This window comes from Macrotis lagotis, chromosome 4 (assembly GCF_037893015.1).
Source record: "Macrotis lagotis isolate mMagLag1 chromosome 4, bilby.v1.9.chrom.fasta, whole genome shotgun sequence".
NCBI lineage: Eukaryota > Metazoa > Chordata > Mammalia > Peramelemorphia > Peramelidae > Macrotis > Macrotis lagotis.
Genome location: NC_133661.1, coordinates 260,615,349 through 260,642,044, shown reverse-complemented (window position 1 = coordinate 260,642,044; position 26,696 = coordinate 260,615,349). Strand labels below are relative to the sequence as shown.

Here is a 26,696-nt window from a genome sequence, read left to right as displayed (position 1 = left end):
GCATATAGTAGATGAAGGGCTAGGAAAAGTCAAAAGACATTAAAAGAAATCATTTGAATCTACTATTCCATTGTAGATTCCATTGTAATTTCTCGTGTGTGTGTGTGTGTGTGTGTGTGTACACATATATATCTATATATAAAGATTTTTATGAAAAATTGTCAAAACATCAGAAGTCCAAGAATGTAAAAGTAGAACAAATATTTAAAATATTTTATTAACTGGCTAAAGTAAACTAACTTACCAAGGCAGGGTACCATTCAGTTTTCTCAGAAGTAGAATTCACACTCACAACTTTTCCTAATAATTCATCATTAAGACGTCGTTTATCTTCATCTTCTTCTTCACTACTTTCTTCTTCTTTTTCATCTTCTGTCCTATAGTATAAAGACAGTAAAACTCACAATTTAAATAACTAAAACATAAACTAGTAGTAATGAAATAACAAAGGAGATGGAATAATAGTAATTATAGCTCAGAATGAAGAGAACACTCTAACCTGGTTTGCTAAGGCTTCTCCTGAAACACTTTGCTTAAGTGAACAGGAAGGACTTGGTAGCCCTTGGAAAAGCAATAAATGAACCCAGATTTGTGAAGCACCTCTCACCCTGTGCTGCTAGCACAGTAACATAAAGGAGATCTAACCTAAGTTTTTATTTCAATATAAAACCAGCTCTTAAAATTTTCATTAAACATATAAATGTATTATGCCATCATAAAACATTTTCAGATTCTTTTGGGAGGGGATATCCCAAAACAAAAAAATAAAAATAAAAATGTAATTAAAATTTCAACATGTTTCCATAAAATTCTTCAATTTGGGAAGGAAGGAACAAAAGAAAAACACTTAAAACTTCAGAAATCAAAATTTAATTAACATTTCAACATATTACCATACAATTTGACTAAGTCTTCATTTTTCTAATCAAGCATTGTTGAGAGACAAGAGAGCCCATATAAGTAAATTTTCCAGATAAATGAAACTTACTAGATTTTTATTTTAAACATTTTGATAGAAAAATTTCTAGAATTTTAAACAAAATACAATGAACATCATTTAATTTTTCCTTGAGAAACTCAAGGGCATCATTATTTGTTATGTAAAATGTGGTATGAATGATGATCCATCTCTTCAAAAGAGTGATAACTAGAGAAATGTGAAGAATTTTTAACTAAACACTATACCCCAGAATATTAAGCTTTTTCAGTTCTTAAGTCTGTATGGTAATTTTTTTTGTCACTTCCCTTGGCTCTTCCAGGGTCTCATTTCTTCCTGTTTATGTCATAGTACTTGCCTCGGGAATTACCTAGGGTTCTAATTGACTCCTTCAAATTTACTGCTTTGTAACATCAGTTAACTAACCTTGTTATATATAGGTATTTGAAATCAGAGTAAATAATATTTGCAAAAGGGATCTAGAATTGCAAGAGGTGATTTAATGGATAAACTTTTTAACAGCAAGTTTTTTTTGTTTTTAGTTTTGCTCTTCAGCTGGGTTCATAACAGCTGAAATTTGTGAAAATTGAGTTTGATGGACAATTAATCTCCACATAAAAGAGTTACTGATGAACTAAATACTACTTTGTTTTATATGATTTTCATATAATTTATATAATTTTATTATTTTAAGAATATTCTTGGGGCAGCTAGGTGGTGCAATGGATAGAGCACTGGCTCTGGAGTCAGAAGGACCCGAGTTTAAATACAATCTCACTCACTTAATAATTACCCAGCTGTACAACCTTGGGCAAGTCACAACTCCACTGACTGACAAAACAACAAAGAAAAAAAGAATATTCTTTCTTCAAGATTTGTAAATAATCCTAAGAATAATATTGAAATTTAACATATTCAATTTAAAATTTAATTCTGGGGCTTGACTAACAAGCAAAAGAATATGGGTAAGAGTGAAGATTCAAAATAAAGTTTATAGTGAAATATCTAACAAAAGAAGATTCACTATTGAACAAAATGCAACCAAAGAGTCAAATTCTGGTTCATCAGAAATATTAAGTATTTTTTAATATTGGATTAATAAAATTGATTTAGTCACTCACAATCACTTTTTTACAATCATGTTAGTTTAATAGTGACAAAACTTAGGAATGTGGAAACTCACACAGGAAGAGAAGATCGCCTTCCTCTGTTGGATTTCTTTCCAATTACTGGAGTGCCAAAGTGCTCTGGATTTGTTAGTGGAAGCTGGTCAAGTGTCTAGGAAAGAACATATGAATTATCTTATAGATTTTTCACTATAGTGAGCCTGTTAACTTTAAGATTAAAATCATCTCCCTTACCTCACTCTCTGCAAAATGTCTCTCCCCTTTGAGGCATAGGGAAGTTCGTCTTAATGTCCTCTCATCACCATCATCAAACACTGCAATGAATCAAAAAGTAGCAAGGATTTTATTCAATATTTTGTTAAAAAAATATATATAATGAATTTTATAATAAATATTCAACTGAAAACTTTCTTAAATTTTTTTTTTATCAAAACTATGATTTTACTGTTGAGGGGAAACTTATAATACAATTGCACTTACTGTACAATTTAAGAGTTTAAAGACTTGCCCAAGGGTCACAGTGTGTCAGATTTGCCTAGAGTCACAAAGTGTCAAAGATATTTGAACCTTGTGTAGGTTTCCTGCTTGTGAAGCTGACTACTCACTCTGCCACACAGCCTCTCAACATAAAATCACCATAATTATTTGGTATTTAATATTTATTTGTTTCATTTTACAATGTGTACTGATACAGTTAAATAACCTACTCTGATTAAAGCATCTCTTTTCATATTCAAACTGCAACTCCAGGCAAGAAGCCTTGAGGAGCAAAGGAATTGCTAAAAAATTTATTTTATTTATTTGAAGCAAAAATAACAGAAAATTAAACCCTTTCAATCCATTCCCTCATTTCCCTCCAAGTGCTTTTAGGAAACTGAAAAGTTGGTTCTTGGCATGTGACTTTTTTCCACTCTCTCTAAAAATGCTACCAAGTATGAGGAATGCCAGAGTAGTCATTTGTATAATATAATTTTAACCTAAAAGCCCATCTTTCAAAGAGAACATTAATACACTAGAAATCAAATACATTTTTTTAAAAATTAAAGCAATGTCAGAAAAAAAATCAAGCAGAACTGGAACATGTAATTAAATTTTTACCTTTAATTAGATGAAGACATTTCAAAACAAAATAAGTCAAAGTTACAATGGATCATTTCTTTTTCCTCTTCATGTTCCAATATTATAAATACTTAACAATAAAAAAAAGTGGTCTACAGAAGAGATGTCAAATAGATGCCCTAGAATGGGCATGGGGTCCATAGTATTCTCCACTGTGGTCTAAACGAGATTAAATGTAATTGATAAATATAGATTAGTTAATATGTGACCCTATTTCTATTGAAGTTTGAGACCACTGGTCTACACATAGTCAGTCTACCAGAATAGGCTAGGATTAGAATCATGTAGCTGATTTTGGAGAACATGGTGATATGAAAATCATAGTTACAACTATTCCAATTAAGGAAATGTATACATGACATTACAAATCAAAATAGTTATTCATTAAATTTAGGAAAATTTTCAAACAACTCAAATTCATCCATGAATTTTTTAATTACTGTAAAGGATCATGAAAAAGTGTAGAAAATGCAATAAATTGATCATGGTATCATTCTGAAGCAATGTTTTATAACAAACTGAAAAATGATAAGGCTATTCATAAAAATTATTAATTTCCTTCTAAAGAAATATATAATCAACATTTATAGAAATTAGGCAATTATAAAATTTATTCCTTTTAAGATTTAACTTTTGTTGAAATAATTCCAACTTATTCTTCAATCAAAAGACTCCTAGTCATCTCCTTGGAAACCAGTCTCTTCACTCCTTGCAGAATGCTGTGAGACTAATCTCTAAAATCACTTCTGTTGTATAGTGCACTTGTTCAAAGATTTATTTCCAAATGGGGTCATTGATGCTTCTTCCTGGGTTTCAGATCCTCTGTTTCACTAATCCATTCAAATAAATAAATAAAACCATGAACAATTTCAATTAAATTTTCCTCACAAGGAAATATGCTTTTCCCCCCCTTTCTTATAAATGTGACTCATCTTTCAAGAGATCATTTCAAGTCCTACTCTCCTACATGAAGTCTTTTCTGACTATTCCAGCTCCTTCTGATTGTGTTTACTTGCTGAAGTCATTACCAAGAGAAGGATGACAACAAAAAGGGGTTTTAAAAACTTCTGGTATGTTCATTTGTGTAAATAATGATCTTTTCAAATGAAAAGCACTTTAAAATGAAGACTTTCAATGACATAAAAATGTTAAAAACTTTTTAAAATAGATGCTAACATAAAATAGTAACAAATTAATTTACCTAACACAATGCTACTCTATTCCTTCAGAGGTAAACCTTTAAAAAAAAAAACAACCTGTCAATTCTAAAAATGCTTACTATAAAATTTTGGAAAAAATTCCTGCCTTCTAAAATTTATACAACAAATTAGCTCTGTGTCACACATTTTAAAAGATACTTTAAGGTTCAAAGAATTTTGCATCATTCCATTTATTATAATTTAGATATACAAAATCTGTCATCTTTAGATGCTTACAGTCAAAATATTGAGATTGTCAAGTTTCCTGCTCAAAATTTATATAAAATAAATGTGCAATAAACTGATCTTTTTTAAACTGAAGATTTTAATAGTAAATTAGTTTCAGAGTTGGACTGATTTAATGTAAAATCCTGCCCTCCTTGCGCTACCTTTATTTTTATTTTGTTTTATTTTTTACATTTTTATTTTGTTTTACTTGTTTACAATTCTTTATATTTCTATATTTAATGCCATACACATCTACATATGTACATATAACCATTTCACAGCTAACATTTGTCTACAAAGAACTAGATTTATACCTATGCTGATACTAGTGCTGAGCTTAAAAGCAGATTAACTGAGAACTACTGTCTCATTAGTGATGATCACATCAAGACAGTAACTGGAGGGGTAAGTAGCTAACTGTGAAGAGCTTCATTGTGTTCACTGTTTTGTTCTCAGATCCACTTGTTTTTTAAAAACTTTTCTTTTAATGTGCTAAAAGCCCTTGAGATCCACCAGGACTAATTAAATAAGCAAAAAAATTGGTAAAATTGTTATAATTTGTTAATCATTGATTGAGGGGGGAAAATCCAACTGATAAACTTTAACAGACATATAAATACATGCATTTGTAAAATACCAAAATGTTAATAACTTAAAACTCAATTTCAAATTGAATCATAGGTTTGAGATAGGCTAGGCAGATTAATGCTGGTGATTTTTCAACTGGAAAATAACAAAAAGGTTTTAAAAATCCCTTTGTGCTTAAACTGATAAAATGGTTGGAAGAAAAGATTTTCAGTTAAAAGGCCTTTCTTCCCACCCCCACCCCCGAAATCTCAACAGAAACAATTATATAATTTTAAAAGCTGAATAAAAATTACTTTTTTTAAATCAACTTTCACTATCTAGCCCTAAGTATATAAGATATGTAAAATTGATACAACAAACATTTGTTAAAAGCCTATTATATGAAAAGAACTATAAAAGCTATTTTGGGATAGACCCCAAAATGATTAAATTACTGTTCTGATGCTTATATTCTTTTGGGGGTATACCCATGAATATAAATGGATAGCCATATATACATGAATAGAATAAAGGTAACAGAGAAGAGAGAGGGTACTATTAACTGGGACGGGAGAGGTTTCATGAAGGTTTTATAGAGAGGACACCTGGAGGAAGATAAGGATCCTAAGAACAGATGAGGAGCAATAGAGAATATGTAGAGTTAGGGAATCAGATAACAGTACAGTTTTGTTGGAATTTAGATAATGTTAAAGTAAGCAATGTGAAATGTCTAGGAAGTAAAACGGACTACCAGGTAGAAAAAGTTTTAGCTTATCCTTTAGGATGATAATAGGAGGGGCAGCTAGGTGGCGCAGTAGATAAAGCACCGGCCCTGGAGTCAGGAGTACCTGAGTTCAAATCTGATGTCACACTTAATAATTACCTAGCTGTGTGGCCTTGGGCAAGCCACTTAACCCTATTTGCCTTGCAAAAACCTTAAAAAAAAAAAAAAAAAAAGGATAATAATAGGAAGTCATTGAACCCTTGTGAGTGAGAACTGATCCGGTAAGAGGGTGGGCAGTTGGGAGAGAAATTAAGAATCTATTGCAATAGTGTAGGTGAGGTCACAAAAGCCTGAACCAGGCAATGGCAATGACAATGTGGGTAGAGATAAGGAAAGATATTTTTCTACTCAGGATACATTGAATTTAAGGTGCCAGGGGATCATTCCCAGTGAAAATAGGAAATAAGCATTATACAATTTAAGACAGAGAATTAAGGAGATGAAGAAATTCAATGCAGATATAGGGAAATCTGCTATTAATAGAGAGAACTCATCACAGTTAAAAGTTGATGAGGTTAGAGAAAACTTCTGGTGAGAAACATTGTTACATGAAATCAAATTAACAAAGAAGACAGCAGAATGCATTACAAAATTATGCCAGGAGTAAATCATCCCTATACCACACCCAATGGAGGCAAGTCCAGGACATGGCCATATCAAAAAATCTAACCCTTTTCTTCTCTCCTCTAGCCTCTTGTAACAGTCCTTCCCCCACAACTCTCCAACTGAAGAGCACACCTTATACTTGACAAAGAGAAAGAGGAGATTCTCTGTGCGTGTGTACTTTTTTCTTTCTGTATCCTGCAAAACACATCAACAATGGTCATTCTTCATTCTCTCTCATCATCTTCAGTACATACAGTCAGAACATATGGCAGGCAACTAATAAATACTTGTTGATTAAAAAATCTCTCTTTTGACAACTATAATCATCCTCTGCTCTGATTTGTATAAACTCATCCATGTCTCTCCATCCCCCTTTTAAAAAGATAAAACACTTGACACTAGCATCTCAAATAGTAGCATGCATTGATGTGTGTGTGTGTGTGTGTGCACGTGCACATGCGCATGCAAGCGATCATTTTTTTTTTCTCTCTCTCCCCCTCCCCTTTCCTTCCTCTCTCCTCTTGTTCCTTTATCCCCAGTTTTGACATCTAGACTCCTGGAAAAACTTGTGTGGTTTCTATGCCACCCATTTGCTCTCCACTAAATTGTAAACTTTTTCCAATGTGGCATTTGTTCTTACCAATAACTGAAATTGCTTTGTTCAGTGTTAAGAAATTGTTCATAACCTCTTTGCAGCATTTGACAAAGGTGATCACCATCAACTTCATCAATACTTTTTTCCTTTCTGGATTTTTGTGACATTGTTCTCTCTTGCCTTTCTTCTTATCTGACTTGACTCTTCTTTTTTCTTTGTTGGGTTATCCATATAACACTCCCTAATAGTGGCTGAAACAAGTCTTTTTCTTAAATCTCCTCTTCTCTCATTAACTCCTACATTGTCATCTCTACACATATTACTTTCTAACCTAAGCCCAGTCTCTTTTCTGAGCATTAGTCTCAAATCCAAATGCCTACTGTAAATTTATCAATTAAATTTCAACTCAAATTTATTGTCTTTTTCCATAAACTCTTATCACTTCTGAATTTCCTTGTTTTTCCTGAGGGCACTATTATTATCCTTCTAGTCAACTAGATTTGCTACTTGAGCCATGCTGGATTTTTCATTCTACCTTAGCTCACATAATCTATTGTCAATCTTTTTCAATTCTAAATCCATGATATATCTCATATTTCTCTTTTCAACTCAAACAGCCAACACCGCAGTTCAGGTTTTCATCATCTCTTCTCTGGATTATTACTACAGAAACCTAGTTATTCACTTGGCAGCTCCCCTCTTTAATTTATCCTCCATATTGTACCAAGGATTTCATAAAGCACAGACACAACCATGTCCATTTTATTATTGCTCAATAAATACCAAAGACTCCCAACTACTTGTAGGATCCAGCAAACTCCTCTGGCTCAAATATACCATTTCACATTTTACAAAAGTCTGTCAGAAAAGAATTAGATTTGACAACCAATTTCACTCTGAGAAATCATGAAGTACTAGTGGCAGTAACTCATTTTGATTAATTTGGTAAGTCTTTAAATTATTTTGAAAATTTTTATTTGAAAATAAAACAGAGTAAGATCAGTTGTAAGGAGAGGAAACATGCTAATTGTGTGATTATGATTCAACTAGAATTTCTGTGATTTTTTTTTCAACTAGAATTTCAAATACAAATAAATGTAATGCTTAAAAAAGGAAAAAATGTCATTGCTCATTTCAATACTTAAAAGACCCATGAGTTCTTTACTATGAATCTCCCCTTCATTAATAAAGACCAACCCAACATTCAGACACATGATATGATAATCTTCATGAGTTACTGGACTCCCTGCCCCCACTTCAAATTATCACCTGATATCCAAATTTCTGATGATCAATTTAGCTTCTTTGCACCCACTTAGGCTGATTATCAGAAGTCAGATAGTAACATGGTCCTATCCCTAAGATCCTTTACAAACTTGGGAAAGAACACAGTCACTGTGTTAGGACTGGAAATTTATGCTATAATATCATGTTTAATAAAGAGATAGACCAGGTAGATCAATATTTAAAATTTTTACTGCAAACTAATAACTGTCTTGAGAATTCATGATTATGAATTACTATTAATAAACACATTTTTAAAAAAAGTTTGCAAAATATTTATAGCCATTATCTTATTTAAGCCTACCTTGTGGTATATATTTTATAGTTGTTATAACTGTTTTTTCAGATCAGGAAGCTAAGAATTAGAAAATTTTAAAGGCATTCTTAAAGTCAAGTAGGTAGGAAAAAGAGTAGCATTTGAATTCAGGTTTTCCTGATTCCATGACCAGCTCAGTACAGAAAATTCCTGTTTTACATATAGAGTCCCATTCTGCAAGGGGAGAGAGAGGTTCTTTAAAAGGTCCATTTTCATTAAACAAGAACTGGGGGGTCAGCTAGGTGGTGCTGTGAATAGAGCACTGGCCCTGGAGTCTGGAGGACCTGAGTTCAAATCCAAACTCAGATATTTAATAACTGCCTAGCTGTGTGACCTTGGGCAAGTCACTTAACCCCATTGTCTTAAATAAATAAAAAACTAAAAAAACACTGGCTATATAATGTACACGCTATGCCAAGATGGTCAGAATATAATGTTAAAATTATTTTTATGAGAAATTTTGAAAGATTTTACTACTCAAAATAAGCCCTCAATTTACTGATTTTTACAATTTTAACTATTTCCTTTTTCTTATAGAAATGACTGTAGCTGAGATCAAAGAATGTTCTATTTCGAATAACAGGTCAAAAAAGTTCATTTTAAAAGATGCAAAAGGATACCAAATTGCCCAGTTTTATTATATTAGGAAAAAAAAGGGGTAAACAGTGTTTTCTTTACCACAGTCGATAAATATGTATATTTATTCAAGCATTGGCCAACTGTTGAATTATGCATTAAAACAGATAAATGAAAATTTCTGATTTTTTAACATCTAAAACTATATTTAGGATCCTTACTTTAAAATTGGCAGGAACTTCAGAGGTCCATTTATTCCAACCTTTTCAATTTATAAATGAAGAAACTAAAGCCCAGAGTGGTTCAATGACTTACCTTGTCACATAGGTAGATAGTGACGGAGCCAGAATTTGAACCTAGATCTGACTCCAGGTCCATTGGTCTTTTCACTATACCATAATGCCTCTCTGTAACTGCTTTTCCATGTAAAAATACATAATCTTTTCTCTTTAAGGGATAGTATGTACTGAACCTTGATTAAATGGCAGCCTAAGGCTTAAAAAGTTACATACATAGATGCTGAATAAAAAATATTAAATTTCTTGTCTGTAAACCTTAAAGATTTCTATAAGTTTTATTCCAAGAAAGTACCCAAGAGAAATATTTCTTTAATATTTATTCAATCATGTCTTCTTTGGTTTTTATTTTTCTAAACTAAACACATATATTTTTTTTGAAAAACCAAAAACCCACAACTGAAATGCAACAAATGCTGTGTTTAAATAAAAGCTTTTAGAGTTGCAAAGGATCTCAAAGGTCATCTGTAAAATGAGGGAGTTGGACTAGACCCTCTCTGAAATGCAGAGAGGTAAAGTGATTTACTAAGATCACACAGATAGTAAATTGTAAAGCTGGAATTTGAATGCAGGTGCATGTGATCCATATTAAAGCATCCATTCCATTAAACATATCATAATAAATTCAAAGGAGACTGTTTCTAGATACACTGTCAATGAACCAAAAGTCAAGTATTTTCTAAAATACAAATACAAGAAAAACTGTAATAGCTTTTAACTTAAGCTCCCTCTACTTTTCATTCTAGAAAAGTACCAAAGAGAAGACAGTTTCCTTAACATTTCAATCATGTTTCATTCTACTCATATAGTTGCACCACTAATACAATAATTATCACAAAGATTTATATTTTCATAGAGAGATATTGTGTGTGTGTGTGTATGTGTGCACACAGTGATTGGAAACAGTAAAAAATCCATTAAAATCTTGAAAACATGACAATTCTTTAGTATTGCACACAAAGGTATAGAAACAAATAGGTTCATATTATCTGTGACTGACACTATCACTGAGTGAGAGATCAGAAGGGATAGGAATTTGGTAAATCTAAATGGCAAAAAATCTTTTTTTCTCTATTTATGTTATTATTATTTCAATTAAATTCTCAAAAATCAAGAATAATTGCAATTACCAATACATCTATATACAAACACTTGTTTCAGTAATTCATTGAAACAAAATCCTTAAATATTTGTAACAATTACTTCAATGACTCACTTTCAGAAATATTGTTACTAGAGATGCAAAGGATGGATTCCAAGAATCTTTATTGGTGGTATGAAAAAGTTTTTAACAGTTATTTAAATTAACATAAAATATGCACCCAACAGTATTAAACCAGAGGATGTTGTCAGTGGGTTCAGGTTAGAGGACTAGGGTCTATGATAAATTAGAAACAACGTTTAAAAAAAAAGCGGTAAAGAGCAAAAGGATTATCTGTATGTGAGAAAAGAGAGTTCCAGCTCCTAGAAGTCACTGGATCACATTTTAGTATAGTACTCCCCCAGAGCACCAGAAAAAGTAAAGCCCCAAAGGTGAGGTTTCTTATTGTCCTCCCAGGGTAGCAAAAGGCTCCGTGTTTTTGGGCATGGAGGTGTGGGAGAAGAAGCAAAGGAATAGGAGTCTCAGTCTTCTTATCTCTACTTCTCACTTTCTACTCACCTATCTTTAAAACATCAGTTTAAGTTTGCTTTCAAAGTACCCTATACATAAAAAAATTCTTTGAACTCATTTACATTAAAATAGAAGTAATTAACTAGTATTTTTTTTAAGGTTTTTGCAAGGCAAATAGAGTTAAAGTGGCTTGCCCAAGGCCACACAGCTAGGTAATTTTTAAGTGCCTGAGGCTGGATAGGTACTCCCACTCCTGTGCTCTAGCCACTGTATCACCTAGCCACTCCCCAACCTCTATTTTTGAAAGAGGATGTTTTGAGAGAGAACAGGATAAATAGAAGATGAGAAAGTCAGATGGAGGTAATGATGGCGATGGTGGTGAAAAGAAGATCATCACTGATGAAAATTAACAGATTTTATAATTTGCCTATAATTGGCCCTGTTTGTTCAACTGCACTCAAATAGTAGTTGTTCAACAAAGTATTTTCATCTACTTAAACTGTGCACATGTGCAGCTTGGCAATCAATACATGTTAAGCTGTTTAATTTATGAAGTTTATTCATACAGTTGGCTGTTACAAAGTAGCTTATTTCCCAGAGAACTGGTGGAAATCAGTGGAAGAAGCAAAGAATGTGAAGTTAAAATGAGACCACAGTTTTAGTCACAGTTTGCTAGCTACTATATGTGTGACTTCGAGTAAATTGCTTCTCTAGGCTCCAATTTTTTCATCTGTAAAATAATATATTTCCCCATGTATAAGATGTACCCTTTTTTGAGGAATTTGGGGCTTAAAAACTGAAAGCATCTAATACAGTAGTGGTAGATATTTTTTACTTTCATTTTCCACTTTTTCATGCTTCTTGTCTTTGCATTCATTGTTTTGCATTTCTTATCAGTATATTAGGTTACGTTTTGCCCTATTCTACACAAAAATGGCTCAGGAAAGATTTTTGTACAGTGTTGAATTCAAGTTCAAAGTGATTCAGTTTCAAAGGTGAATAGAAATAGTGCTGTTGAAGGTCACTTTGGTCCTCCTCCAATTGAGGAAAACAATCGGAGACTGGCTACAATCAGAAGAAACCTGACTGAAACTGCCCCAGCACAAGACGACCATGAGAGGCAAGGCAGTCAAATGGCCTGAGTTAGGGAAGTGAAGAGATGGGTTGAAGAGCAAAGGGCTAGTGGAATTCCTGTGTCCACAAAGGTGATTCAGGCATGAGGCAGGAAGAATTGATGATGAAGAAGTGACTGATCTCAACGAAGACAATGGGTATTTCCGGTTCATGAAACAGAATGGACTAAGCATGTATCCATTCACCAGACTTGCCAAAAGATTTCTGAAAGCTATGAGCAGAAGGTCCTTTAATTTCATGATGAATAAAACTTGAGTTCAATAACTTCAATACATTTTTTTCAAATTCTGGACCCTAAAATTACAGTGCATCTTATATACGGGAGCATCTCAAACATGGGAAAATGCAGTTAAGTGGACTGGGTTAGATTATCTCTAAGGTCCCTTCCAGCTCTAAATTTTAGGAAGGGGGGAGGGGCACAGCTAGGTGGCACAGTGGATAGAGCACTGGCCCTGGAGTTAGGAGTAGCTGAGTTCAAATCTGCCTCAGACACTTAATAATTACCTGAGTGGCCTTGGGCAAGCCACTTAACTCCATTTGCCTTGCAAAAAAAAAAAAATAAACACCCTATAAACTAATTAATTAATTAATTCTAGGAACTTAAGCATCAAAAGTGCATTTTATCCTTAAGAAATAAAAAAAAATCTAAAATTAGTAGGTTTCTATAATCTGAAAGAACAAAACTAAAAATTTCCTGATCATGGCAATGATTTTACAAGGTTCACAATCTAATGGACTAAATACATCACCTTTCAAGAGGAAAAAAAAAAAAAGCATTCAATAAACATTTGATAAAGATTTGAGTAACAAGTGTGCAATATTTTACATTTGCTACAATTCTTTTGAAACATGGCACTGAAATGACCCTGGATTTCCAAGGGACATGTCAGTATACTATAAACTCTACATAAACATTCTTACTGTCAAAGTAGAAAAGTTTTGCTGGTTCACTGGGATGAACTATATAACTTTTCCAAGGATTAAACTAAATTCAAAGGAATTTATCACCAAATTAGAGATAATTTTTTTTGGCGAAAATCTCAAAAATCACCTCTCCACGTTAAAGTAACCTTGTGTCTACTTTATAGATCACAATCTATTTACATATATATGTGTGTATATATATATATATATATATATATATAGAGAGAGAGAGAGAGAGAGAGAGAGAGAGAGAGAGAGAGAGAATGAGCATCTGCTTGATGTATAAGTCTCCACCAGAATGTTAAGTTCTGTGACAACAGGGGATACTTTACTTTTGGTTTTGTATTCTTAAAAGTTAAATAATGCCTGGTACATGCTTAATAAATGCTTGCAAATTGACTGCTGCTAAAATAATCTATGGGACATCTAGCTGGTACAGTGGATAGTGTCAGGAAGACCCAAGTTCAAATCTGTCACTTAGCAGCTGTGTGACTATGAGCAAATCATTTAACGCAAACTGTCTCAGTTTCTCTTTTGTAAAATGAGCAGGAGGAAAATAAAGCAATCCATTCTAGTATCTTTACAAAGAAAACCCCAAATGGGGTCACGAAGAGTCAGACACAACAAGAAATGAACAACAAAAGTAATCTACCTCAGTGGAGAGACATCAAAGCAATTTGAATTCTCTTAAGTACTGAAGAAATAGAAAAACAGAGTACCTTATATAATAACATATAAGGTCTGAAAAGCCAACAAATAGCCCTCATTTAAAAATCCCTGTCTCCATTAAATTATAATTTTACAAATAAATGTTAATAATAGAATTACACAATAAAAACTAGCTAATAGGAAATTTAAAGTTGAGAATTTTTAGGGGAATATTTATTCAACAAAAATTAGAACTCACATGCTTATATATACACATGAGATAAAGAAAGCAAAGACTAACAGCACCATGTAATTCTGACAAAAGGAAAAAGGACTAAAAATTTACTTTAACATGACTACAGAATAATATCAATTATAGTAACTCAGGTGAGTCAATAGTTATTGCTCAAATTAGTCACCCCACCCTCCCACCCCAGCAAAAAGTAATTTGTACCAGCCAAGAAAGTATCCACATCAGTGAGATCACAGATTCATAGAAATGATGATGATGATGACTTAAAGGGGAAATTAAAAATGAAAAAAGTTGTAACTTTGAAAATGCAGAGGAAGACCTAAAAAGTGGGAAGGCAATTCAAAGGATAAGCAGGCAAACAATTTTTACATACAAGTTACATAAACTCAGAAGGCGCATGACTATAAAGTAACAAGAAAAATACAACAAATTACACATAAAAACTGTTTTTTCTTTCAATTATGATAACTGCATAATTCAAACTACTGAAGACCAAAAACTGCCTCAAAATCACACCTAAAGAAACTCAGAAATTTTTATATTAATTTTTGTTATGAAGTGGGAAAAATAGCTCACGTGACCTCTAACAAAACACAGTTTCCTGGAAGGGGCAACAAGGTGGTAAAGAGGGGCAAGATTGGTGCAACAGTGCTGATAGAGTATCCAGACCTGGAGTCAGGAAAATTCCACCTCAGTCACTTATTTTCTGTTTTACCTTGGACAAATCACTTAATCCTCTTTCTGTAAATCTCAATTGTAAAATGAGGGCAAGGAAATGACAAATCACATTATTATTTTTTTGCCAAACGAAGTCACACAGAGTCAGACACAACTGAAAATGATTAAACAACAACAAAATGAGACTGAATTCTATGTCTTTCTGGGGTGAAGTCACAGAAAGCCTCATTTAGGCACTCTCAATAATTAATAATTAGGTTTTTAAGTGAAAGGTTATGTATTAACTGTTCTTACTGGATTCTAAACCAATGGTCAGAAAGCATCACACTATACTGAAAAGGGCTATCCAGATTGTTGCCCAGACTTTCATTTGCTAACAAATAAAGTTCCAATAAGTGTACCATGACCAAAAACTTCTTTTCTTGATGGAGAATTTCATTGTAATATATGTGATATATTTTACTTGTATAAGGAAAAAGACCAAATAGCTCTAAGTAATTCTATAAATTAAGACTAATACACTCACACTGATTTGGGGGAAGTTGTTACATTATTTATTGATTGTTTCATTCATTCAAGACTGGGTCTACCTCACCCAGGCTGAATGTGCAATGGCCACTCATAGATCTCATCTCCAATACAAATTAATAGGGGTACTTTTAACCTGCTTAATTTTTTATAGTCTGGATTAGTTCATCCCTCAATAGGCAACTTGTTATTTCCTTTTCCCAAGAGCTCACAGTTTTGGTGGGATTTAATGAAGAAACCCAATCAGCTTTAGCCCTAGGACAGCTCAGAACTCCTGAGTTCCAATATTCTATCAGCATCAGATTCTTCAGGGGCAAGGATTATAAAGCATGCACCAATATGCTTAGCAATACATTACTCTGAAAACAAACCCTACACTCTAAAGATTTTTTTTACTCAATATTCTACTTGGTAGAACTTCCATTAATTTACAACACAATGATAACTGATATTCAAAATAATTTAAATGATGACCATGAGGTGCACTACAAAGTCAATATATACAAAATTATATTTAGAATTAATTTTTTGTTATATATATATATAAAATCTATTATACCTCATATTCTTATTTTTTGAAACAGATAATCTTTGTTACTATTTCTTAATCAGATTGGTTCCTCATTCTATTAGGTAAAAAGAAGTCAGCACATAGTTAAATACATATAATACTGCATCAGGGAATGAAGGTAAAAACTTGTGATAAACTGTGACTTATCAAGATTTTACTATATATTTAGACATAATTTGACCTATGGCATTCTTGAATACATGTATGAGGCATATGATCAAGTCCTGTATTTTTACTGTGTTGAAATAGTTTTTATTTCATCATAAATAAAAGCCTAAAAACATTAATACGTGATCAAGATACATTTATTCTTTTGAACTTTTAGAGGATAATTTACTACCACTTAATTAAAAGCAATGAAGAAATTAAAAAAAAAAAACAGAAACACTTTAATGTAAATACTATTTTTAAATAAGACCTTGTGTTTTTTCTACTAGACCTGAAGATTGAAAGGAATAAGAGCAGAAAAAGGATGCTGTTTGATAAAACTTCAATCATTCAATTTTCAATATGATTCTATTCCTAGGATCAAGTCATTCACTTATCAGAGAGACTATTTGCTTGCCTTCTCCCAATCCCATTCCTGGAATTGATCCTCCCTTTCTTCCCTCTTGGCTCCAATTTTCTTTTCTACCTTTTTTTAAAAATCAGAAAGTCAATTCTCCTCAAAATTTCTCAGTCTTTTGTCTAGCTCTTCTTTTGCTTTTATTTCAGTTAACCCTGTATCAATCATTATATTACATTTATACTTGACACTGCAGAGTCATTACATTAGACTGTAAAATCCTTGAGAGGAGAGACTGTATTCCACTACAACGCCTACTTAGCACAGTGCCTTGCACACAGCAGATGACTATTATATGTTTACTGAAATGAAAAGAATTACTGGAACTAAGGAGATCACCAGTATGAGTTCTAAAGAGTTCACTGTAAAGCTCTGAATATTGAAATGATACTCATTTACATGTCAAATTTCTCATCTGTATTAATATGTATTTAATAACTGCAAAATGATTAACCAGTATCTTTGTTCTAAAGGTCTGAAGTACTCCACAAAACAATGTTGGGGGAAGGTGATAAGAAGAAAAAAGAAAGAGCGGAAAGGGGGAATGAGAGCAAGAAAGAGAAACAGAATGAAGAGTTATGTCTATCTAAGTCTAAGAATTTACTAGCAAGGGTTAATTGAAGACCTGTAACGGTATTGACAGTAGCATCCATACTTTGTAAAAAGACATTGTTGACAACTTTATATGCAACTTTTGGTCATTAGTGATTAGTCACACTAAAGATTCAACCTGTAATATGAAAAGTGTTTCTCAAAGTTTTTAACAGAACCCCACCCAGGCTCAAAAAAGGGGATTTTAAGTACTATTTGAAAAAAGCTGGTAGGACATTGCTTTATGTTTTTTATACATGACATCTTTTTCTAATCCTTTTATAACACAATGTTAAATTAGATTCAAATGAAAATGTCAAAGAACTCAAACTTTGATAGAACTCAACATGTAGCATTAGGCACATATTCAAATAGATCAGGAGATTTCCTCCATTTGTGAGTTCCCTCCAATGTTCTAAGACCACAGTCCACTCAATCCAGCCTAGTCACCAAAAAGGGTCCTGCCAAAAGTACTAGAAGCCTTTCTTAATTTTTTTCCCGGCACTATAAAGTTATTTGTAGAGCACTCTGGCTCTCTAGCTATCATCGCTTGCCTATCTTCTTTTCTTATCATACATTTCCATTTACTTTGTTTTTTGTGAAGTTCCACATTGGTTATATGCTGTAACATATTCATAACCATCACAGCCTGCTTTATAGTCCTATGTAAAATGCTTTAATTCACTGGAGGTTTTTATTCCACAATTGTGGACAAAAGCAACACTGATAGAATGGTATTTTTAAAGGTAAGCCATTGTTTTGAGGGAAAATTTGGGGTCATTGGTAGAGATTTGCTATTTTCTGAAGCAATCCAGCCTGCTCTCCTCCTCCTCCTATTCAACTCTGAGCTGAACTTGCTGTTCATCTGCATTGCCTGTCCCAGAAAGACAGAACAATAAATAAGCTCTTTATGGGTTGTCCAAATGCATGTCAATTCCACCTGGGAAAGACAAACTAGATGGGAAATGATTGCTTCTAGGAGACTGCAATGAAATGGGTTTGAGACAGACAGCATTCAAAGAAATTTTTTTTTGAGAAACTACTAAATGTAAGGTACAACTATGTTAACAAAACTCACATTGACTAAATGAAGCTTTTAAAATATTCTTAGGTATTTTTTCCCCTAAGAGATAGTAAGGAATTGTGGACAGATTTCTGAACTCCAAGTTCAGAAGTCTTCCAAAGACTTAATTTGAATACCACTTCAAATACTTAATAGCTTTGTGATCCTTGGTACGCCCACCTTCTGATTCTCAACTTCCTCATCTATATTATGGGATTTATAGCACCTGTTTTACAGATCTACTGAAGGATCAATTAAGAAAATGTACATAGAGCAACATATGTGAGCTATTATGATTAGTCACATGTAAGTGGTATATTCCCAGCTCATCAATTAGTAGAATGCTAAACACCAACTAGCAAAGAACAATGTTATGACTTGTGCTCAATACTATTTATAATAAATGTCAAAATACTGCTATTATACTGAAAAGGCAATAAGACTAACAATTCTCCATAACAGGGCAGTCCAACTTTACTTTTAAAAGTTTTTATTGAAACAATAAACAATATATTTTGATTTGCCATTTGAACAAAAGCTCTGTGGTGGCTCAGCTTTGTTTACTAAAACATTTAGTAAACCTACAGGAGGGCCTACAAAAAAAAATCGCACTGTGGGTGGCATTTTGGGCAGTCCTTCTCTGGAATATATATTAATAGATAAACCCTGCATAACTTACTTGACTTAATGTTCCTAGATAAGAGATACAACATCTGTATATTTGTTTCACTTTTCTATAATTCTTATATCTATAATCTTTAAATGTGGCTCAATCAATAATTAATAATATTTATACTATATGCCAAATGGAGTGAATTCCAAAAATATTCAGGGAGCAAAACAATCCTACTACAGAAATATGAGAAATATTCTATTACCAATATTCACATATATAGACAAACTTACACCAAAAAAATAACACAGCATCAGGAAATCTATTTTATAAAAACATCAAAATAAAATCCCATGAACTTACTGGGAGTTTAAAATCAATTTCCAAAAGTAATGTTTCTGAAAATCATATTGCTCAAAAAAAAAAAAAAACAAACAACACTAATAACTTCCAAATTAGGGGGAAAGATGCTGGAGAAGAAAAGTCCTACCAAAAAAAGTGATTCTAACAAACAACAAAATGGTTCATATTGAAACAAAGCCATCGGCAATTATCTCTAACAAGAGGGAAGTAAATATTTTCTTGAAGCCAAAAAAAATTTAGATTAGAGATTAATAATTTCATTACCCTACTTATATAATATTTATCAATTTTTTTCATAGTTTGAAAAGATCCTATTGATTCCCCCCACCCTACAAGTAAAGTACTTAAAAATGTGAAAAGTAGAATGAAAACATTCAAACCCAAACAAAACACTAGGTCTGAGGCACAAGATTTTTTTTTTGGAGAATTTTAAGTGTTGTGGACAGCTTAGATAACAAAGAAATTCTTACCTCACCTCAATAACTCAATTTTTGTTGAGGCATTCTCTTCATCTCCTAGACTGAAAATTTAGGAGTACTTGACACTGAACTTTCCCTACCCCCCACATACTCAATTGGTTGTCAAGGCTAATTCCAACCACATTTCTGATCTGTCTCTGTCTGTCTCTGTCTGTCTGTCTCTCTCTCTCTCTCTCTCTGCTCACACTATCACCCCAGTCCTGGCTTTCATTACCTGTGATCTGGACTATTTCAAATTGTTCCATCTCAAGTGTATCTCTATTTTCTAATCCAACACCCTGAATATCTATCAAAGTAATTCCTAAAAGAATAGGTCTAACAATGTCACTCTCCTGCTCAAGAATATTTAGTGGTTCAATACTACTAATAAAATAAAAACATGGCATTTCTCTGTTTGAAATCAGAAGCTCTAGCATATAAGCCAGGATTCAGTACTAATTATTACCCTATCAAATTGCCTTATTCTTAGGACTCCTCCCACAAAACATACCCTCTCCTATTACTGTACCATTGGACAGGTTGTTGTTACTCACGCTGGGAATGAACTTCCTTCTCCCCTCTCAGAATCCCTAGCTTCCTTCACAGGTCAGTTCACATACTATCTCCTACAAGAGATGATCACCCACATGCTAGTGCCCCCTGAAATTATGTTTTATATATATATATATATATACTTTTATCTACTTATAGGTATATGACTCCCTGTAGAATGTAAGCTACTTGAGGACAGGAAACTTTCTGCCCTGTACATGAAGTACAGTTCCTGATACATAATAGTTGTTAAATAAATGATTGTAGATTGATATATCTATCAAAAATGTTAACTAAAACAGTATTGTTAAATATATGAGGATAAATATTATTTAAATTGTACTTTGGGGATTCATTGTAAACCCAACAATATATTCTATTTGTCAAAATAACTACTATAATCAATGGAACATAACAAATATTTATTATCTACTTTGGGTCTAGCACTAGGAAATTATAAGACAAAATCAAAAGCATGAAAATATTAAAAATCATGGCACAATAAAATTAGAAATATACCAAACTTTTCTCTGAAGAAGTAATTCTTCATCAAGGAACTGTAATTATGGATTTGCTTACACTAAGTCTTCTGACCACACTCTTTCCATACCGATCTATGATATCCATATTAGCTGATTTAAACAAAACAAGGCCCAGTTCATATTACATTATGGTGATTTATATAATGGCCTTGTGGAAACTAGAACCATCATACTTAATAAATAGTTAAGGCCATTTGTAATTATTTTTAAAATAACTGGGAGGGGCGGCTAGGTGGAGCAGTGGATAGAGCAGGGGCCCTGGAGTCAGGAGTACCTGAGTTCAAATCCAGCCTCAAACACTTAATAATTACCTAGTTGTGTGGCCTTGGGCAAGCCACTTGACCCCATTGCCTTGCAAAAGAAAAAAATAACTGGGAAACAACCTATTAATAACGCTAAATTTCACCATATATTTAGCACAACTTCCTTGGAAGGAAGGATGAAAACTAAAAGAAAAGGATGAACTAAAAGAAAAAGAAAAGGATGAAAGAAGTAAAAGGAAAAAGAAAAAAGAAACTATATTTCTGCTGCTTCTCTTAAATGGAACGATTTCATTTTACGAAAGATACATGTTCCTCAAAAATCACCTCCATCCTATTGGTAAACTTTTGATCATATCTGTTCTTATTTTTCCCAGCAGAAAAGTATATACAACTTTGTTGATAAAATACTTAAATATACTTATGCAATAGAAGTATATCCCAATATCCAAATCCACATGAATTAATATAATTACTCACCTACAGTATACCAACTGGCATCTGTCAATTTACTGATAATAGCTTCCTGAAAGGATCCATCAGATGTTTTGGTTTCCACAATTGCTCCAACCTAAAACCCAAAAGCCAAACATCAGATTATCAAACTGAAACATTGCTGTTACCTTCTCAACTCTCATCCTAGATATGAAAGTCTAAGGAAAGTAAATCACATTTTTAAATAATGATTCCAGTAACATTTATGTACCATTAACTTTATCTCATTTGATCTTCACAATACAATCCTGTTATGAGAGATGAGGAAATTTGTGGCTTATGTAGTTTATGGGAGAGAGCCAGGACTAGAATCTGGTCTACTGGCTTCTAGTCCTATTCCCTTTCTCTCACACAACACTATCCAATATCCAATAAATTTCTAATTAAAGAGTTGTGAAAAACAAAGCAAGTAGTCAAAAGCAGTTTTTTTAACTTTTTCTTAGAGACCAAAGTGAGGATAAAGAAAACAACAAGGGGGCAGCTAGGTGGCGCAGTGGATAAGCACCGGCCCTGGAGTCAGGAGGACCTGAGTTCAAATCCGATGTCAGACACTTAATAATTACCTAGCTGTGTAGCCTTGGGCAAGCCACTTAACCCCACTGCCTTGCAAAAACTGGAAAAAAAAAAAAAAAAAAACAACAAGAGATCAATTTTTTACACATTCTGCTCCACCAAGAAGCAGAAGGATGAACTGACTTATGCAGACAGCATCCAGTCCTTTATAAATCAGATAACTGAAAAAAAGACTAATGTGCCTTAATAAATTATTTTTGGTTAATAAGAATTTTTCCTTATTAACAAAGATCAAAGATCATAAGAAATATTAAATGAAGATTTATTACCAAAACAGATTCAGGATTTCCTCCAAAAATCTTATATATTCAGGGTCAGCTAGGTGGCACAGTGGATAAAGCACTGGCCCTAGAGTCAAGAGTACCTGAATTCAAATCCGGCCTCACACACTTAATAATCACCTAGCTGTGTGGCCTTGGGCAAGTCACTTAACCCCAATGCCTTGCAAAAACTAAAACAAAAAAAAACCTTACATATTCAAGATAAATGTTTATTTTCCTAAAAATATTATCACCAAAGTTTCAATTTCAGTATATAAGTGTATGTATACACACACACACACACACACACACACACACACACACACACACTTTAACAGTCAGAACAAAGTATTTGAGATGGCATTCCTAACTTAAGGAAAGCAGATTTTTCAAAGACCTGACTTGCCACTCCATATTTCCATTACTTCAAAACCAAAAACTTTTACAAGACAAAAATCCACTAAAATAACATATCTAAAATTATTTTTCTTTAAAATGTCATTAAGTATTCCTAAGGAAGGAGATAGTCATCAAAGAACACAATTTATATTTTTAAAAATATTAGTATTCCATTTGATCCACCCCAACATTTGCCTGAATCAGAGAATCATTTTAATAATAAATCTGATAGTTAAGATTCATGTAATGTTTTAAGGATGCAGAGTGCTTATTCCATCTCCTTTAATCTTTCACTTCACCCTTGAGATCAATACAAATATTACTCTAATTATTATCCAATTTAAAAGAAACTAAAGTTGAGAGGTTAATTCATTTGCCCAGGACCACACAAGCTAGTAGGTACAAAGGCAGGAGTAATACTTCTTTCTTCTGGTTCCACCTCCAACATTCAATCTACAAAACCAAATTGCCCCCTTACTGAATAAGAAGGTTTTTTTTTTTGCTTATTATTTATGTAAAAACCTGATAATTTTCCATTCTTTTCACAATAATGAAACCAGTATATTACAAATTTTACGCCTTGTAATTTCAAGTATTATCTAAATTATACTGCATACATACTCTTAAAGGTCCTTTTACTTGATCATCTTGCACTAATTGTGTTGAGTTATCCTGTTTCAGGATTACCTGAAAGAATTTTGCAAAATAATTTTTTACTTTTACAATTAATGATTACGATGACAATATTCATTTAAAACTTACATTATTACAATGACTTAAAAAGCTTTTAATTTATCAACCAGTCAAAGGTTTTGACCTTCAACAAGAAAGAATAGAAAACCTGAGAAATCAAATTCAGAATTTTAAAATTTTCATTGTTTTATCCTATGAAATAAACCAGAATGAGAGAACTGTGAGATATCATATAAACTGCTCAAAAATCATACTTGAGCAACTATTCAATTCAAATCTTTCAATATGTGAAGTTAAATGAATAAAGGATAAAAAAATCATATAGTCCCTGCTCTTAAGGAGCTTACAAACTAATTGGAGATATAATGCTCAAGTACTTACAAAATAAATTTGAATCAAAAGTGTGTAGGAAAAGTTAAACAGAGAGAAAAGGGGGGGGGGTTAGGGGGAAAAAGGGATCACTTACAGCTGGAGGGAAAGCAGACTTCATGTAGGAAGTTGAAAGAAGAAAAGAATTTAAACAGGGATGTGGAAGAAGTCTGGCAGTAGGAACTAATGAGAGTCTAAACAAATATAATGATAGAAAAGAGCAACAGAAGATAAAGTGGCTATCACAGCAGGAATTAGATTGCATGAAAGAGAGTTCTATGAAATAAGACTGGAAAGGTACAATGAAGCCACATCATAGAAGGCAATGAACATCAAAAGAAATGTTTATTTTAACCTGTAGGCAACTGGAAAGTGTTTTTTTTTTAAATAAAAATTACCTGATCTGATTCATAAAGAAGTTAAGATTACTAAGGCAATGATTAAAAGGATAGATTATAGAAGGGAGACACCAGAGACAAGAAGATCCTTCACTGTTGAAAATTAATAGTCCAGACAGAAGACAGCCTGAATGAAGGCAATGGCAATATTACTGAAGAAGAAAAAAAATATATAGATGGAAGAGACTAAAAGAACTAGTGATTCATTTCATGTGACAGTTTAGAGAGAAGAAAAAGTTAAAGATGAAGTCAAAGAAGACTGCAAGGTTTCCAACCTGGCAGTATTGTCATTTAATAGAGACATGGAAGTGAAGAGGGAGAAATGATGAGTTCAGTTTTGAACATATGAAATAGAGGTATCTAGGTATTAAGGACAAAAGGCAACAAATAGAAATGGAGTTCAGGTATGTAGATGCAGATTTAGAAATTATCAACAAGGTATTCATTGAGGCCATGGGAATGGAGATCACCAAAGGCAAGAGTACAGTGAGAAGTGAAGAAGGCTAAGGACAGAGTCTTGGGAGATTGCCCAAACTTAAAAAAAGGAAACTATGAAAAGAAGTTGAAAAGAAAGACATACAGATGCAGGAAATCCGGGAAAAGAACATTCCAAAAGAAGCACCACTTTTGAAAAAAGGTCTTATACCAAGACCTTGTCAAAACATATATACCTAGCAAAAAAATCTGAACAGGGTGCAGAGAAGGATCCACAAAAATAGGAAAGTATATCATATACTCATTTTCTAGATTATAAGTAATAAAATAAAGTTTTCATTTACAAAAAAACATTCACTGCTTCTAAGAAATGAGCAAAAAATTAAAAGCCTCTTAAAAACAGCTTAGAGACAATACTATATAGTTGAAATATTTTAATATTTCAATGGAAGTACACCTTACAAAACCTAAAAAAAAAAAAAATTAAATTAACTCCTCAGTTCTACATATTCCCAAATGTTAAGCTAGAAATTCCATCTACAATTTGTGGAAAAATTTCAAAGATAGATCACATAACTCAAATTTATATCCTATACTGTAACAATCATTAAATAGTAAAAGGCCAATTGCCTCCTTTGGGAAATCATACACAAGTCCTTCCTCTCTTTTCTCTTACACAAGAACATGTAATCTTTCTTTTCTTGTTCATTGTTCAAATCACAAACCTCTATTTGAGGTACCCAAAATGGATTATTGAAGTGATTATGTTGTCACAAACAAAATTATAATTTCCAAGGACAATAAAAAAGCACAAAGATTTCTAACTGAACTTTTAAAACTCAATGTCTAATAAAGAGAATGAAAATTAAAACATTATATCAAACTTAAGGCAATTCTAATTTCTCATTTGGCATTTTAAAATTTTAACAATGCACAGGCTTGTAGTTTTAAGGATATTACCAATATTACAAAAATTAACACAGCACAGATCTTATACAAAATGGGTAGTCAATAAAAAATTAATGATTTAGAGCAACTATGCTCTCCTTCTGTATTCATCCTAAATGCACAAACTAAGTGTTAACAATTCTGACATATTTGAAACACTACCTTCACTTTCACCAGCCTTTTCACAGTCTTAATCTTTGCCTCACAGAAGGCACCTCGGTACTTGGCACTGACATCAGTCCCCACTGTCAGGTAGGCAGGCTCGTCTGCTGCCTGGTAAAGAGAACATATAAAGTCAATGTAGCACTGCAATGTTTCTTTCATCTAAAGAGCAATATGTAAAAATCTATACAAATAAAATAATGAAATCTTTTTAAAACATGCCTATTCTTTTCTATATTGAATACTACAAATTTAAATTTGTAATGTACCCCTAAACCCAACCATTTCAAAACAAAATTTCCTGTGTTAGAATAAAAATGATCTATCAAAAAACTTTGATCAAGACCCACCACAACATATTTTGTAACTTCTAGGTGGAAAATATTAAAAAGGAGTACACAGACATTTTTTCCTCCATCTATGAAGAGTCAAAGAAACTGTACAATATTTGAAAAGTTTAAGAATTCAGGAGAATATAGTATATTAAGTTTAAGGACTCTATAGTTAAAAGCCCTGAAATGGTGTATACAGCTTTTGTAGTTTGACACCATACCTCTAAATTAAAAGTATTAAATTAACACTACAGACATAACATTTGAGACCTTTAAAAACTCAGCATGTAGCAACAATTGACACAATGTATCAACAGTATATGAATATTTTAAAACTGAGAATATAATTTAATCAATACTGGACTTGAAAGCTGAAGTTGAAATGGAAAAGTCACAATGGCTGATAAGAGATAAGTGAGCTCATGCTCTTACTTGTATAGCATTAATTTTTTGACATTAATATTGTTAGTTTAAAAAACAAGTTTCCCTAGGACATACCTAATTTCAACATGCTGATGTGGCAGAAAATATCAAGAAATATACTTTATTTTACTATAAACTTTAATTCTGATGTGAACATGCTATATCCTTGTTATAAACAAATCTTTTATGAAAGCTTTGCACTTGTTCACAAAGTTATATG

The 26,696-nt window shown here is 32.6% G+C and overlaps 1 protein-coding gene across 2 annotated transcripts in view; it reads right to left on the bottom strand.

Annotated features, from left to right (window-relative positions):
- Window positions 1-26,696, bottom strand: part of ARID4A (AT-rich interaction domain 4A) — an 82,165-nt gene that overhangs the window by 53,223 nt on the left and 2,246 nt on the right. For both annotated transcript variants that reach the window (XM_074235904.1, XM_074235903.1), the window contains exons 3-8: window positions 25,722-25,832; window positions 23,338-23,403; window positions 21,470-21,560; window positions 2,299-2,378; window positions 2,121-2,215; window positions 245-377 (exon numbers count right to left, since the gene is read on the bottom strand). In XM_074235904.1, coding sequence (XP_074092005.1) covers window positions 245-377; window positions 2,121-2,215; window positions 2,299-2,378; window positions 21,470-21,560; window positions 23,338-23,403; window positions 25,722-25,832 — 576 coding nt within the window. The remainder of the gene's footprint in view (window positions 1-244; window positions 378-2,120; window positions 2,216-2,298; window positions 2,379-21,469; window positions 21,561-23,337; window positions 23,404-25,721; window positions 25,833-26,696) is intronic.